General features: G+C 36.1%; 1 protein-coding gene across 2 annotated transcripts in view; it reads left to right on the top strand.

The window, feature by feature from the left end:
* LIN9 (lin-9 DREAM MuvB core complex component) overlaps nucleotides 1–17,378 on the top strand; it is an 84,703-nt gene that overhangs the window by 62,234 nt on the left and 5,091 nt on the right. For both annotated transcript variants that reach the window (XM_043923955.1, XM_043923956.1), the window contains one exon: nucleotides 16,476–16,601. In XM_043923955.1, the coding sequence (XP_043779890.1) occupies nucleotides 16,476–16,601 (126 nt within the window). The remainder of the gene's footprint in view (nucleotides 1–16,475; nucleotides 16,602–17,378) is intronic.

Genomic DNA, 17,378 nt, shown 5'->3' with positions numbered 1-17,378 from the left:
TGGAGATGGGGAAGTACTTTCAAAAAAGTAACAGTTTGTTTGACAGCTGACTTCTCCACAGAAAACACAGAGGACATAAGAGAATGGAATGACATCTTTATAGGGCTGAAACAAAATTACTGCCAACCTAGATTTCTATATCCAGTGAAAATTTCATAAGGGTAAAGTTAATACAAGGACATTTGCAGGCAAGTTATAGAATTTGTTACCAGAATACCTGTACTAAAGGAAATAATACAGGTTTTGTTCAAGCGGGGGAGGGGGGGGGGTGTTTAAGACACTTAAAAGTTTTAAAAAGGAATGAAAAACAACAAAAAGAATGACTATGTACATTAGTCTAAGTGTCACCGTATAAAATAATAAAATTGTATCTTGTGGCATTTAAAATATAAAGGTTTAAAAATACAGTCCGACATTTGTTTGTTGGTTAGAGTAAGGAGTGTGTATTCCACATAGATTTTGAAAAATGAAGAATGTACAGTTTATTCTCTGCTGCTGCTGATAAATCACTTCAGTCGTGTCTGACTCTGCGACCCCATAGATGGCAGCCCACCAGGCTCCCCTGTCCCTTGGATTCTCCAGTTAAGAACACTGGAGTGGGTTGCCATTTCCTTCTCCAATGCATGAAAGTGAAAAGTGAAAGTGAAGTCGCTCAGTCGTGTCCAACTCTTAGCGACCCCATGGGCCGCAGCCTACCAGGCTCCTGCATCCATGGGATTTTCCAGGCAAGAGTACTAGAGTGGGGTGCCGTTGCCTTCTCCGTTACTCTGTAAGGCACCTATTAAAATAATGGTAAAAGATTAATAACTACCAAGCTTATCAGGGGGAGCTGCATGAGGGAATGGAACAATTAAGTGTTCATTCAGTCCAGGAGAAGGCAACAAAGGAAAGAAAAAAATGACACCAAACAAGTGGGACACATAGAAGGAAAATAGTAAGATGGTAGATTTAAATCTAAACATATTGATAAATAGCATTGAGTATAAGTGGACTAAATTTCTTGAATAAAAAACAAAGATTGCCAGACTGGATGAAAAATAAAACCCAGTTCCTACCATATGATTCAGCAGTTCTACTCCTGGGTATATATTTGAAGAAAACAGAAACACTAATTCAAAAAGATACATGCATTTCAATGTTCATAGCAGCCTTATTTACAGTAGCCAAGATATGGAAGCAACCTAAGTGTCCATCAACAGATGAGTGGATAAAGAAGATGTAGTCTGTATATATGTGTGTACATGTATATATACACATGCATGCATACATGCACACATACACACACACAGTGGAATATTACTCATCCATAAAAACAGAAATGCTGCTGTTTACAATAACATGGATCAACATAGAAGGTATTATGCTTAGTGAAAGAAGTCAGACAGAGAAAGATGACTCCTAGTCTGTGTTATTACTTAAATGTGGAATCTAGAAAATAAACACGGATATAACAAAACAGAAACAGACTCACAGATAAAAAAAACTCTTGGTTACCAGTGGGAAAAGGGTAAGGGAGATGGGCAAAACAGAGGTAGGGGATTGAGAGTTAGTGTATAAAACAAATAAGCAACAAGGATACTACACAAAGAAATTATTTGTACTACACAAGGAAATTTAGCCATTATTTTATAATTTTAAATGAAGTATAATCTATAAAAAAATATTGAATCACTGTGTTGTGTACTTGAAACTAATATATTAGTTTAAATAGTTGTAAATCAACTACAACTTTTAAAAAAAATCCAGCTGTATGATTCTTTTTTTTTTTTCCCCAACTGTTAATGATTCTTGAAAGAGACACATTTAATATAAAAGAATCCAGGATAAAATTGTTAATGTATAAAAAGATAAACAATACAATTATTTATTTTTTTATGGCTATGCTGGGTCTTTGTTGCTATGCGGGCTTTTCTCTAGTTGTGGTGCATGGGTTTCTCATTGCAGTGGCTTCTTGTTGCAGAGCAGGGCTCTAGGGTGGTTGGGCTCAGTAGCTGTGGCACATGGGCCTAGTTGCTCAGTGGCATGTGGGATCATCCCAGATTAGGGATCAAATCCATGTATCCTGCATTGGCAGGTGGATTCTTTACCATTGAGCCACCAGGGAAACCCCAGCAATACAAATTTTAAAGTAACAACAGAAAGGCATGTAACTGTATTAGTATCTGATAATGAAATGTAGGGCAACAGATATTACTGGTATTACTGGATAGAGAGTTATGCTTTCTAATGAAGAAAAGTTTAATTCACCATATCTTATTTGGATGTAAAGAGGTGTGATTCTTAATGATGAAAGGTATAATTTCAAAATAATAACTTGAAATTTTTATGTACTTAATAACATAGCATCCAAATATATAAAGCAAAAATTGGTAAAACTCAAAGGAAAAATACAAATCCACTGTTCAAGCAACACAGTTTTCATAGCCCTCTTAGTAACTAATAAAACAAGTAGTCAAAAATCAGTTAGAGGGCTTCCCTGATGGCTCAGTGGTAAAAGATCCACCTGCCAATGCAGGAGACACGGGTTCAATCCCTAGTCCAGGAAGATCCCACATGCCGCAGAGCAACTAAGCCGGTGCGCCACAGCCACTGAGCCTGTGCTCTGGAGCCCAGGAGCTGCAGCTACTGAAGCCTGCGTGCCCTAGAGCCCGTGTTCTGTAACAAGAGAAGCCCATGCACTGCGGTTCTCTTTTACCACTAGAGAAAAAGCCTGTGTAGCAGTGAAGACCCAGAGCAGTCAAAACTAAATTAATTAATTAATTATATTTTTAAAAAAATCAGAATATATATTTGAAAAACAGTTAACAAATGATTTCATTAGCATATGGAGACAGTTACACCTGTCAACTGTAGGATGCCTACTATTTTCAAGCCTGCGTGGAATATTTACAAAAGTTAATTATACTCTGGTCTTAGATTTCAACAAATTGCAGAATGATTAAAACTCTCCAAAGTAAGTTCTCTGACCACAATATACAGATAAACTTAGACGTTAATAACTAAAGGATCAGTTCCATTGCTCAGTCGTGGCTGACTCTTTGCAACCCCATGGACTGCAGCACACCAGGCTTCCCTGTCCATCACCAACTCCCGGAGCTTGCTCAGACTCATGTCCATCGAGTTGGTTATGCCATCCAATCATCTCATCTTCTGTCGTCCCCTTCTCCTCCTGCCTTCAGTCTTTCCCAGCATCAGGGTCTTTTCTAATGAGTCAGTTCTTAACTAAAAGATACCAAGAATAAAACTCATGCTTGAAAATTAAAGAATACAGTGCTAAATAAACCATAGACCAAAGAATGAGTTATCAGAGAATAGAAAATGTTTTTAATTTAGTAGTATTGAAAATTACATACATCAAAATGTTGTTATGCAGCCATGCCTATTTTAGAGTAAAAGACATGTTTAAATTGTAGATGGACTGAAAAAAATTAGTAAGTTACATCTATTTCAGTAAGTTAGAATGAGAACAACAAATTAAATCCAGAGAGAAAAGTAATGAAATAGAAAACAAATCTAAAATAGAGATGATCAACAGAGTAAAAGTTGGGCCCTTTGAAAGACCTAATAAAATTGATAACCCTGAAAATGCTAATCAGGAAAGATACAAATTACTGCTGTTAAGAAAGACGGTGGTCCAGTGGTGGGGAGTCATCCTGCCAAGGCAGGAGACTCAAGCTCTGTCCCTGGCCTGTGCGCCACGACTACAAAGCCTGCAGTCTAGAGCCTGCAAGCAGCGCAGTGAGAAGCCCAGGCACTACAACACAGAGTAGCCCCAGCTCGGAAAAGCCCACAGGCAGCAGTGAAGGGCCAGCACAGCCACAAAAAGAAAGAAAGAGGGAACGTCGCTATAAAACCTACAGACATGAAAAAGATCTTGAGAGGATACTGTGGGATTGAGTTTTGTGTGCTTCAAATTCATAAATTGATGCCCTAAGCCACAGTGTAACTGTATTTAGAGAGAGGGCCTCTAAGGAGGTAATTTAGGTTAAATGAAGAAGAGGAAGAGACCCCAAGGGATCTCTCCATGTATGCACAGAAGGAAGGCCATCTGAGGATACAATGAGAAGGCAGCTATCTGCAAGCCAGATAAAGTTCTTAAGTTCTGTTCAGAAACCATCCCTGACAGCACCTTGATCTTGAACTTACAACCTTCATAACTACAAAAAAATTTATTGCTATTTTTTAAGCCACCCAGTCATGGTATCCTGTTATAGCATCCCGAGCAGACTAATACAGTTTATTAACAGCTTCCTGTAAATATGTTTGAAAATTGAAATGGAGGCAAGTTCTTAGAAAAATACTTGTCAACACTGATATGGAAAGAAAGTCTGAATAGTCCCATTACTGCCTTATAAATGAATCTATAATGTAAAACTTGACCACAAAGAACCTACACCACCAGATGAATTCTTCCATACCAGTGAATTCAACTAAATATTTACCATTACCATCACCTTGAAAAAACTTTTTTTAGAGAATAGGAGAAAAACTAGGAACATTTTCCAATTCCTCTTTGTAATTCTTGAATACATTGATATTAAAACCTAACAAAGATATTACAAAAGAGAATAACTACTAGCCAATCTCATTTATGAATATAGGTGAAAGAATCCTAAGCAAAGTGTTAACAAATGGGGATATTTAAAAGGTACATCATGCCAGCCAGTAGATTTATTCCAGAAATGCAAAGATAGTTTAACATTCAGAAATAAGTAAGTGGAATCTCGACCACTGAAGATAATGATGGTCTCCACAGACAGATTATGAAAATAGAATCTAAAACATGGAAGTCAAAGTGACCTAAATATCCAGAAGCTCCTCCATTAGGTAGATTTACAAGAAAATATGAAAAGAGTATTTCTAATGGGGTGGCAGATTCACAGAACATACTAATGTTAAGCAAAATGTCAGAATTCATATTAGCTTTAAAACATTGTTTCAGATTCTTTTCCTGCTTAAGTTGTTGTATAATATTGAGCAGAGTTCGCTGTGCTATATAGTAGGTCCTTATTGGTTATCTATTTTAATTATAGCAGTGTATACATGTCAATCCAAAAAAATAGATACATGTATATGTATAATTGAACCACTTTCCTGCACACAGGAAACTATCACAACCAACTGTATATACTGTTAACCAGCTGTACTCCAATATAAGATAAAAGGGTAAAAGATAAAAAAGAACTAGGAAATCTAATGCTGTCCAAAGAAAATATGAAACTTCCACAGGCATTTATATAAGAAATAACAGTTGATTTTAGGGGATATCTAGCTTACTGTTTTGGTTATTATTGTGCAAAAAACTCAAACATTTAATAAAGTTATTCCAGCTGGTAAACATAACATGTTCATTCGTTGGTAATAAAATATTTAAAACATGTATAGTCATGATGTTTTCAGACAACAGGAGGACAATGTGCCACTGTTTTTCTTTTCTCATATCAAGGACTGTCATTTAAACATAAACCTGGAATTCAGTTTTATAGGGTAAGATCAAAGTATGAAGTATCAGACTGCTTTAGAATAAAACTGTTCCCCAAAGAAGAAAAAGCATAAATCACATGCTTGCCTGGCAAAAGAGTTGAAATTTAGATTGTTCAGTGTAGCAGGTAAAATGAATGCTATTGCAAATCCTGTTGATTTTTGAAGAGTTGCTAACTGCTAGTAGTATAAAAAGTATATTCAAGGTTATTTGATCCTTGTACTCATTAAAAACAAATGGTGGAGAGGGGTGGATTTCTATTCACAGTAGCTCCCGTGTATAACATGTAACATGCATGGTAATTGTTTGGTCTTAACCTTTGTTTAATACATTTTGGAGAAGGAAATGGCAACCTACTCCAGTATTCTTGCCTGGAGAATCCCATGGACAGAGGAGCCTGGTAGGCTACAGTCCATAGGGTTGCAAAGAGTTGGACACGACTGAGTGACTTCACTTTCACTTTCACCCTTAAATTTAAGTGGAATCATCCAAAAGGAAATAGTATGGTGTATGATGGCTCAGATGGTAAGGAATCCGCCTGCAGTGCAGGAGACCCAGGTTTGATCCCTGGGTCGGAAAGATCCCCTGGAGAGGGCAACCCACTCCAGTTTTCTTGCCTGGAGACTCCCATGGACAGAGGCGCCTGGTGGGCTACAGTCCCAGGGGTCGCAAAGAATCGGACATGACTGAGCGACTAACACTTCATATGTGATTTGAGATTAGTTTTAAAAAGTAAATAATACGTGAGAATTATCTTCAGAGACTGTACCATTTCTATCATATTGATATAAGTATAGTGCCTTATAGAAGTAGTAAAAATCAAATTATATCCATTAATCATAACATACCTATTATTTATTCTGTTTCGTATATCACTTGTGAATTGAAATTTTGTAGAATATTTTAGGGACAAATACAAATTATTCAGTTAGTTTAATTCCTTCTTTACAGAAGGAAGAATCCTAGGTATTATAAGGAGATTTTATTTTTAATATATCCAGAAATGTTATTTTTTTAAAACCTTCAGAGGTATAACAGTTCTTTCATTTTTATGGATTACAGATTTTCTTGGTATGCATTTTTTCCTAATTTTCTGTGATACATCAGGTTAGTGACATTGAACTAATGTAATGTTTATGTTAAACCCAAATGATTTTCTCACTGAGTGGTTTTATGGAGAAAAGGAAAGATATACCCATTTGAATGCAGAGTTCCAAAGAATACCAAGGAGAGATAAGAAAGCCTTCCTCAGTGATCAGTGCAGAGAAACAGAGGAAGACAATAGAATGGGAAAGACTAGAGATCTCTTCAAGGAAATTAGAGATACCAAGGGAACATTTCATTCAAGGATGGGCACAATAAAGGACAGAAATGATATGAACCTAACAGAAGCACAAGATACTATGAAGAGGTGGCAAGAATACACAGAAGAGCTATACAAAAAAGATCTTCGTGACCCAGATAAGCACGATGGTGTGATCACTCACCTAGAGCCAGACATCCTGGAATGCAAAGTCAAGTGGGCCTTAGGAAGCATCACTGCAAACAAAACGAGTGGAGGTGATGGAATTCCAGTTGAGCTATTTCAAGCCCTAGAAGATGATGCTGTGAAGATGCTGTGAAAGTGCTGCACTCAATATGCCAGCAAATTTGGAAAATTCAGCAGTGGCCACAGGACTGGAAAAGGTCAGTTTTCATTCCAATCCCAAAGAAGGGCAATGCCAAAGAATGTTCAAACTACTGCACAATTGCACTCATCTCACGCGCTAGTAAAGTAATGCTTAAAATTCTCCAAGCCAACAACTGTTGAATTCTACAGTTCAACAGAACTTGAACCATCAACTTCTAGATGTTCAAGTTAAATATAGAAAAGGCAGAGGAACCAGAGATCAAATTGCCAACATCCGTTGGATCATAGAAAAAGCAAGAGAATTCCAGAAAAACATCTACTTCTGCTTTATTGACTACGCCAAAGCCTTTGACTATGTAGGTCACAACAAAATGTGGAAAATTCTTAAAGAGATGGAAATACCAGACCACCTTACCCACTTCCTGAGAAATCTGTATGCAGGTCAAGAAGCAACAGTTAGAACTAGACAAGGAACAACAGAGTGCTTCCAAGTTGGGAAAGGAGTACATCAAGGCTGTATATTGTCATCCTGCCTATTTAACTTCTGTGCAGAGTACATCATGCGAAATGCTGGGCTGGATGAAGCACAAGCTGGAATCAGGATTGCGGGGAGAAGTATCAATAACCTCAGATACGCAGATGACACCACCCTTATGGCAGAAAGTAAAGAGGAACTATAGAGCCTCTTGGTGAAAGTGAAAGAGGAGAGTAAAAAAGTTGGCTTAAAAGTCAACATTCAGAAAACAAAAATCATGGCATCCAGTCCCATCACTCCATGACAAATAGATGGAGAAACAATGGAAGCAGTGACAGATTTTTTTTTCTTGGGCTCCAAAATCACTGTAGATTTTGCAATGATTTCCACTCCTTGGAAGAAAAGTTATGACCAACCTAGACAGCTTATTAAAAAGCAGAGACATTACTTTGCCAACAAAGGTCTGTCTAGTCAAAGCTATGGTTTTTCCAGTTGTCATGTATGGATGTGAGAGTTGAACTATAAGAAAGCTGAGTGCCAAAGAATTTATGCTTTTGAACTGTGGTGGTGGAGAAGACTCTTGAGAGTCCCTTGGACTGCAAGGAGATCCAACCAGTCAATCTTCAAGGAGATCAGCCCTGAATATTCATTGGAAGGACTGATGCTGAAGCTGAAACTCCAGTACTTTGGCCACCTGATGCGAAGAATTGACTCGTACGAAGAAAAAGACCCTGATGCTGGGAAAGATTGAAGGCAGGAGAAGGTGATGACAGAGGACGAAATGGTTGGATGGCATCACCAACTCGACGGACATGATGAGTTTGAGCAAGCTCTGGGAGTTGGTGATGGACACGGAAGCCTGGCATGCTGCAGTCCGTGGGGTCGCAAAGAGTTGGATATGACTGAGCGACTGAACTGATCCCTACCCAGTCTCTGCTCTAATAAATATGTAATTTTATTTAATCAGTATAACTTAATTTTGAAGCTGAGAGCTAATTTCTATTCTGTTTTTACCAAAATGACCTGAGTAGTTCACTATATTGCACTTCAAAGGACTGGACATATTACTTTGCCCAAAGTATATATATTTTTTCTTTTTAACTTTTTATTTTATATTGGAATATAGTTGATTAACAGTGTTGGGAGAGTTCCAGATATATAGCAAAGTGATTTAACTATACATATACATGTATCTACTTTTTTCAAATTCTTTTCTCATTTAGATTGTTACATCATATTGAGCAGAGTCCCCTCTGGTATACAGTAGGCCCTTGTTAGTTATGCATTTTTAATATAGCAGTGTGTATATGTCAGTCCCAAACTCCCTGACTATCCGTTCCCCTCACCCTTCTCCTCTGGTAACCATAAGTTCTATTCTCTTAAGTCTGTGAGTCTTTCTGTTTTGTAAATCAGCTCATTTGTATCATTTCTTTTTAGATTCCTCATATAAGCTATATCATACAATATTTCTGTTTCTCTGTATGATCATCTCTGGGTCCATCCATGTTGCTGCAAATGGCATTATTTTGTTCAATGGCTGAGTAATATTCCATTGTAAATATATACCATATTTTCTTTCTCCATTCTTCTGTCCATTGCTGTTTAGGTTGCTTTCATGTCTTAGCTGTGGTGAACAGTGCCACACCAAATACTGGGGTGCAAGTATTCTTTCAGACCATGTTTTTCTCTGAATATATGCACAGGAGTAGGATTGTAGGATTATATGGTTTAGTTTAGTTTTTTAATGAACCTCCATACTGTTCTTCATACTGGCTGTACCAATTTACATTCCTACCAGCAGTGTAGGAGTGTTCCCAAGTTCTCTCCACACCCTCTCCAGCATTTATTATTTTTGGATTTTTTTTATGGAGACACAAAAATTTATTTCTTGATGGAATTTATTAAAAATGGGAACATTGGTCTGATAAAGTCTCCTTTAATTTTGGAATACGTAAGTGTTTATCTCACTCTTACTTTACCCAGCAAAAGCAAACTAAAGGCACACTAGTCAAAATATGAAATTAAATGTTCAAACTTTCAATTTGCAAAGCAAAGGGAGGAAAATTACTTTAAAATACTTTAGTCACTTTTATGATATAATGAAGAAAAAGTTTTCAGTCATACATCTGAGGAATTTTTGTCAAGTTCTTTTAGATTTAAAGTTTTGAAAAAAAAAAAATAAATAAATAAAGTTTTGAACTATCTTTTCTTGACCTGATTATATAGTATGTTAAAGTCAGTGAAGGTTTGTCCAAGCTTATTAACTTCAATCTACCTGTTCTATTTTGGACTATCAAAACATTTTTAAAATACATATACAGAGCATCCACATACAAATTAATTAGTGTATGGAATTTTTTAAAATAGATTTGGATTGCTTCAACATTATATAAAAGTAGATATTACACTAGCAGTCTCAGTCTTTGATCATTGCTTTTCCACTCTGGAAATTTGTCTTGTCATACATGGACATTAATAATATTCAGGAGTAGGAAAGGGGATTTATCCTAGACAGTTCTGTTTTAACCACTTTTAAAACTGTATTAGTGGCTTTGGAAAACTCTGGATACTGTTTTCTCTGTACTCCTTCCCTCTCTCCATCACCACTACGAAGGTGGTTCTTTTCCAAATATGTTCTCAGAATTGTCTTATCATGATTGTTAGTCCTCTTTTTATTTTCAAAATTGTGACTCTCTGCAGAAATCTGCTTACTAATTTGAAAGTAGAATACATAAAAAAAAAAAAAAGAGTCCATTTTGTGTGCTGCACTCAACCCGTATGTGACAGCCTAGAAGCACATTAGTTGATTATATAGGAGGGATAGAAAACCATGCTCAAGTATAATAACTTATTTAATGGGGCAGATTTTTAAAATAACAGCCTTATTGAGATATTATTCACATACCATACAATTCACCCATTTAAGTGGACAATTTTGTGGTGTTTAGTTTACGGTTCAGTTCACAGATTGTACAGGCATCATCAGAGTTGATTTTAGAACATTTCATTATCCCAAAAAGAAACCCTATATATTTAGCAGCTACTCCTCATTTCCCCCAAATCAGTTTCCACCCCAAACGTAGGCAACCAATAATCTAATTTCTCTCCAGCTGTTCTGGACATTTAATGTAAATGGAATCTTGTGATATGTAATCATTTGTGACTGTATTCTTTCAAGTAGTGTAATGTTTTGAAGGTTCATCCATGTTGTAACATGTATCAGTACTTCTTATTGCCAAATAATATTCCATTGTAAGGACATATCACATTTTACTTGTCCATTCATCAGTTGAGGGACATTTGAGTTGTTTCCACTCTGGCTATTTTGAGTAAGACGACTATGAACGTTCATGTATGGATTTTTGTGTAGATGTATATTTTCATTTCTATGAGTATGTATCTAAAAGTAAAATTGCTGAGTCATGTCAACCCTTTCCTTAATCTTTTGTGTAACTGCCAGGCTATTTTCCAAAAAGACAGGCGTGATGCAGTTTTCCTTTTTATCTGTTTTATAAAGTAGCCAAGCTTGTAAAAGTGTGTGTTATTCACCTTTAAATGAACTATAAAACTGCCTTAGATACTTGTTTAAAAGACTAACAGGTAAGGCTCTTAAAGCTAATCACTTACTAATTTAAAAAAAAAATTTTTTTAAGTGTAATTTGCAGTGTAAGAAAGTAAAAAAGGGGATTTCCCTGGTTGCCTAGTGGTTAGGATTCCAGATTTCCACTGCTGTAACCCATGTTCAATCCCTGGTCAGAGAACAGAGACCCCGCAAGCTGTGCAGCATGGCCCCCCAAAAAAGTAGAGAACACACAAGATCATCTCAATGGATGCATAAAAACCATCTTACAAAATTAAACATCTCTTCATGGTGGAAAAGCAAACATTCTTATCAAACTAGGAATAGAATGAACATTCTTTAACCTAACAGAGAATATTTACCAAGAAAACTTATAGCACGTATCATACTTACTAATGAAGTGTTAAAAACTTTCTCTTTAAGACTGGAAATAAGATAAGGGAGCCTACAATCACAGCTTTTATTCAATAGTACACTAGAGGGCCTACCCAATGTAATAAAACAAGAAAATGAAGTAAGAGCTATAAAGATTGGAAAGGAAAAAATAAAACCCTTTTATTCACAGATGATGTGGCTGTGTACCTAGAAAATGTAAAAGAATATGCAATTATTAGAATTAATATATGAGTTTAGCAAAGTTGTAAGATTCAAGGTCAGTTTTTTTAAGCAGTTTTTCTATATATCAGCAATAAGCAGTTAAAAATGAAATTTCAAAAAATACCATTTAAAACTGCATACCTTGATATAAATATAAGATATATTAAACTTCTATGTAGAAAACTATTAAATATTGAGTGAAATTAAAGAAGTCCTAAATAAAAAGAGATACTCATGATTTCAAACACTATTTTTTGAATGGTGTCATTTTCACCAAATTTATCCATAAATTGAATGAAATCTCAAGTGAATTTTGCGTGTATGTGTGTGAGCGCATGTATGCATAAATGCATTCAAACTGACAAGCTGATTCTAAAATGTATGTGGCACTGCAATAAAGTAGGATGATTTACTCTTGTATATCAAGACTTATTACAAAGCTGGAGTTTCTGAAGACTGTGTGCTACTGGCCCAACATAGACAAATAGACCATGCGACAGAATAGAGAGCCCAGGAATAGATTTGCATGTGTGCACACTCTTGATCTATGAAAAGGTGGTCCTGCATAGCAGTGGGAAAGAAAGGTCTTTGAAATAATGGTGCTGGATTAACTGGATATCCATGTGGGGAGGAAGATAAATCTCATAACATAGTCAGATGACTGGCATTTTAGATCTAAATGTGAAAGGCAAAACTGTAAAGCTTCTAGAGGTGATTAGGAGAGTAATTTTAAGATCTTGAGGTAAGAATTTTTTTAATGAAATAAATGTGAATAGACAGTTCATAGGGGAAAAAAATACAAATGACTCATATATGTGAAAAGGGATATGTGTGTATGTGTGTGTGTGTTCAGTAGCTTAGTCGTGTCTGATTCTTTGTGAACCTGTAGACTGTAGCCTGCCAGGCTCCTCTGTCCATGGGATTTCCCAGGCGAGAATACTGGAGTGGGTTGCCATTTCCTTCTCCAGGGGATCTTCCCAACCCAGGGATCAAACCAACATCTCTTATATCTCCAGTACTGACAGGCAGATTCTTTACCATTAGCACCACCTGAGAGGCCCCATGTGAAAAGGTGGTCAAAGAAACAGTTAAAAAAGATCCTACTTTTTAGTGAAATTGGCAAAAATTAAAAGTTGTAACAAAACATTACAGTGATACTGAGCCTGCACATTCTAGAGCCCAGCCTCCAAAATGAGAGAAGCCACAGAGCACCACACAGCCAAAAAAATTTTTTTTAATTATTGGTAAGGCTATGGGGAAATAAGCATTCTTTTTTTTTTTTTTTTAAGAGAAAAATATTAAGGTATTTATTAATAAGTATAATAAATCCCATGTAAAATACTTTTTTTAGATTCAGCCCCCTGTAAAGCCATCAGACAATCTGAAAAAAACTTTTAAAACATGAATAAAGTCAAGTTTTACGAACTTAGCTCTGAATGGGTGAGATCATTACCCGTTTAATACAGTTTCTCCCACCCCATCCCCCCACAAATAACAAGAGAATGTGTAAAATGAAAGGAGGGTCCCTTCGAGTTTGAAATCCTTCTGGTGCCCAGCCCCGTCGTCTTTGTTGAAGAAGTCTGTAGTCATCTTCAGGAATCCACTCCAGTAGACAGAATTCTTTAGGTATCAGGCAAACCATTCATGGCAAAAAATAAAAATGGATTAGTACATTAAAAATGGATTAGTACATCTTCTATGAAGGGTATTTTGTCAATATCTATTGAAATTTAAAATGCACAATGCACAAGCCCTTTGATTTAGTGGTTGCACTTCTAGGAACTTCTGCAGAGAGATTTCCTTTATTTTTCCCCCCAAACAAATAGCCGTAGTCTCAATTTAATAATAGTTTATCTTTCCCCACCGATTTGAAAGGGCAACTCTATTGTATACAAATTCCCATGTATGAATGAATACACAAGCATACATATATATATATATATAGGAATTACCATATATTAAAGACTGCCCACTGTTCTATTCCTTTGGAAGATTTGTTACCCATGCCAGTTCCACAGTTTAATCTGCCATCTACCAGTATCAGTTCCCTATTTGTCCTTTTTCAAAATGGTTTTGGTCATTCTTGTACATTTATTATTCTACTTTCTGTGTTAGTACTTAATTCTCTGACTATTTTAAAACATAAGGGAATTATTTGTCTTCATTTAGGTTATTCAGAAAGAAGTGCTGAAGACTTTGAGGGCAGTTTCAAAAGAGGGGTCTCCAGCAGTATTTGAGAAGTTGGAGATACAAGCAGATGATAATTTTGAAGAGGATGATATCTGTTTCATTTTAGGATTCTTTTCAAAAATTATTCATTTGTTATTTCACTGTAGATAAAGTCCTTGTATGTCTTTATTTAAATAACTCATGAATATGTTGAACACAAAAATTGAGGATCAACACTTTTGATACCCTCACCCTCTAATAATTTTGACTATTTCTGAGTCTGCCACAATACACGCTTACACTCAAAAATTTAACCAAATGCTTAAACTCAACACCGTGTCCCCAATCCAGCCCAACAGGGGAATGGAGTTAAATTAACCATGTTCTGTTTATCCTTGCATAGGAAATACCAATTTTTTTGATAATACAGTGGGCTTAACTCCACAAAAACTAAAGCTTAGGAACAGGAATTCAGGAAGCACCAGTGGATGTACTGGGTGTGACTCTGGGCTGGTAAAAGAACTTGTGTGTGTGTGCTCAGTCGTGTTCAACTTTTTGCAGCCCCGTCAACTATATCCCACCAGGCTCCTCTGTCCATGAGATTTTCCAGGCAAGAATACTGGAGCAGGTTGCCATTTCCTACTCTAGGGGATCTTCCCAACCCAGGGATTGAACCCACATCTCTTATATCTCCTGCATTGGCAGGCAGATTCCTTATCACTGCACCACCTGGGAAGCCCACTCTAGAATTTACCTTTCCAACCAATGATGTATGTTCTCACTTATATATGGAATCTAAAAAAAACAAGAAACAAGAAACCAAGCTCTTAAGTACAGAGAGCAGATGGTTGGTTGCCAGAGCTTGGTGGAGGAGTTGGGTGGGTAGGGTGAAATGGGTAAAGGGGATCAAAAGGTACAAGCTTACAATTATAAAATAACTGTCATAGGGATGTAATGTGCAGTATGGTGGCTATGGTTAATAATACTGTATTGCATATTTGAAAGTTGCTAAGTAAATCTTAAAAGTTCTCATTGCAAGGAAAAAAATTATGTATGGTGACAGATGCTAACTAGACTTGTAGTAATCGTTTTGCAATTTATACAAATATAGAATCATTGTGTTGTACACCTGAAACTAATAGAATGTCGTGTGTCAATTTACCTCAATTTAAAAACTAATTATGAAATAATCTTTAAGTGACTTATCCCTTCCCTTGTCTCCCCGTGACATTGTTTCCCTTCCTCCTCTTTCACTGCATCAGATCCCATGGTGGAGGAATTCTGATGCAGTCTGCCTTCAGATCCTGCATGCTTACCACTTATTGACTGTGGTACATGGACCTCAGATTCCTCCATATGTAATGTGGGGATCATTATAGTACCCTTCTTGGGATGGTTGTAAGGATTCTGTGAGATTCTCTTAAACACTTAGAACAGTACCCAGTACATTATTAATAGTGTGTGCTGTTGAGCAAAACATTTAACTTTCCCGGGCCTCAGTTTTCTCATCTATAACATGACAAGGCTGAACAAGATGGTCGCCAGGTTTCTGTTAGCTCAAACAGTGAAGACACTGAGATTGGTTACTAGTGTAAGCAGTTTATCCCTACCAGTCCAGGCACACTTTTCTTTCTTAACCGTACTTGTTTCCCCAGTGTACAATGATCTGCTTTCTTGGAAATCCTGTGAAAAAAAAGAAGTATGGTTCAATTTGGCTTGACTAAAGAAGTCTCATTGCAGCATTTGTAGCTGGAGTGGAATGGATAGTGTAATTTATTGGAGGTGTTATGAAGAGAGGAAAGGAAATGGAATCAAAGTCCATTTACACTTACTGGTAGGAAGCAGATACAAAATGATGGCAATGGTGATAACAGTTAATACTTAATGAATATTTTCTATGTGGAAGGCAATATGCTACCTATATTATTTCATTTAATCTTTGCCATAATCTCATTAGATAGAAGTTCTTTTATCCCCAGTTTGCAGATGAGAAAACAGGCACAGAAAAATTAAGGAACTTGCTTAAAGTAACATAGCTAGTATGTAATAGTGTTGAGTTTTGAATATGTAATCTGATTCTAGCACCCATACTCTTATCCATTATGCTATACTGAATTGAGTCCAAATGGAGAATCAATTAAATAACTAGAACACTTCAAATGAATATATATAATATTTTGCCAACTTTTTATTTTTGAAAATGATAAAGTTATTAGAAAGTTGAAAGATTTCTTTAAGAAATATACATAGATTCAACAATTTTGCTTCATTTAGTCTGTCTTGCACACACACACACTCTCTCTCTCTCTGTACAATCTCTGTTTTTAAAAAAGTAAATGACAGACATCATGACACTCCTAAGAACAAAGATAATCACCTAAATAACAATAATACCATTATCACATGTAAGTAGTATAACATTGAGCATAGTCTGTTTTAATAACCTGTTTGTCTATTTTGAATAAGTCCAGTGTCCTATTAGATCGTTGAAATTGCATTGTTAAAAAAACCTTATCAAAATCTGACTTTTTTTCCTTCTCAGAAATCATATTCCATGCCCATTGGCATTGAATTTCAGCGGAGATATGCAACGATTGTTTTAGAGCTTGAACAACTGAACAAGGACCTAAACAAAGTTTTGCATAAAGTTCAACAGTACTGCTATGAGGTAGGTAGTTTGTGTGAAGTTCCCTTGAGGGGTCTGACCACCTGTCTTACTTGAAACTGATACTGTTACCACCCCATTTTAGAAAACCCAAACTAAGCCAAGATCTTTCAGCAGAACCATATTTTATATATATATTTTTTCCTTATAGCATCAGCATTGAAGACTCCATTAGGAAATGAGTCTATCACATATGACCTTGTGTCATATGTGCTTTATACACAGTGACCTGTCAATTCTGTTGATTTTCTGTTTGAATTATAAATGATTATAGCTCTCTAAAAATTTAGAAACATCCAGAAAAATAATTACTCTTAATTCTACTACCATAAAAACTGTATTTTTATTTCCTGCTGTTTGGGTTTTTTTCACCGTACATGCTTTTTCTCACAAAGTTATGATCATGCTGTGTATTCAGTTTTGTTTACTCCTTTTTAAACTTTACATTTGGGAATTCCCTGGTGGTCCAATGGTTAGGACTCGGTGTTTTCACTGCCAAGGGCCTATGTTCAATGTCTGCTTGGGGAACTAAAATCCCACAGGCTGTGAGGCACAGTCAAAAAAAAAAAAAAAGAAAATTTTAAAATAAACTTTACATTAGAACTATGGATTCTTGAACTGCAGTCACATACATTATAGGATTATTTGTAAATTATCATTATCGTTATGCACATATGTATGAAGGTGTTTCACCAGTTTCACCTAAAATTTGAGTTTCTTACAAAGTAAGAACGAAATGATTGTGATGAGTTTAGTATGCTCCAGTATTTGCATTCTTAG

The sequence above is a fragment of the Cervus elaphus genome, chromosome 14, assembly GCF_910594005.1.
Source record: "Cervus elaphus chromosome 14, mCerEla1.1, whole genome shotgun sequence".
NCBI lineage: Eukaryota > Metazoa > Chordata > Mammalia > Artiodactyla > Cervidae > Cervus > Cervus elaphus.
The sequence above is the reverse complement of the archived record's forward strand: the minus strand, read 5'-3'. Positions and strand labels throughout refer to the sequence as shown.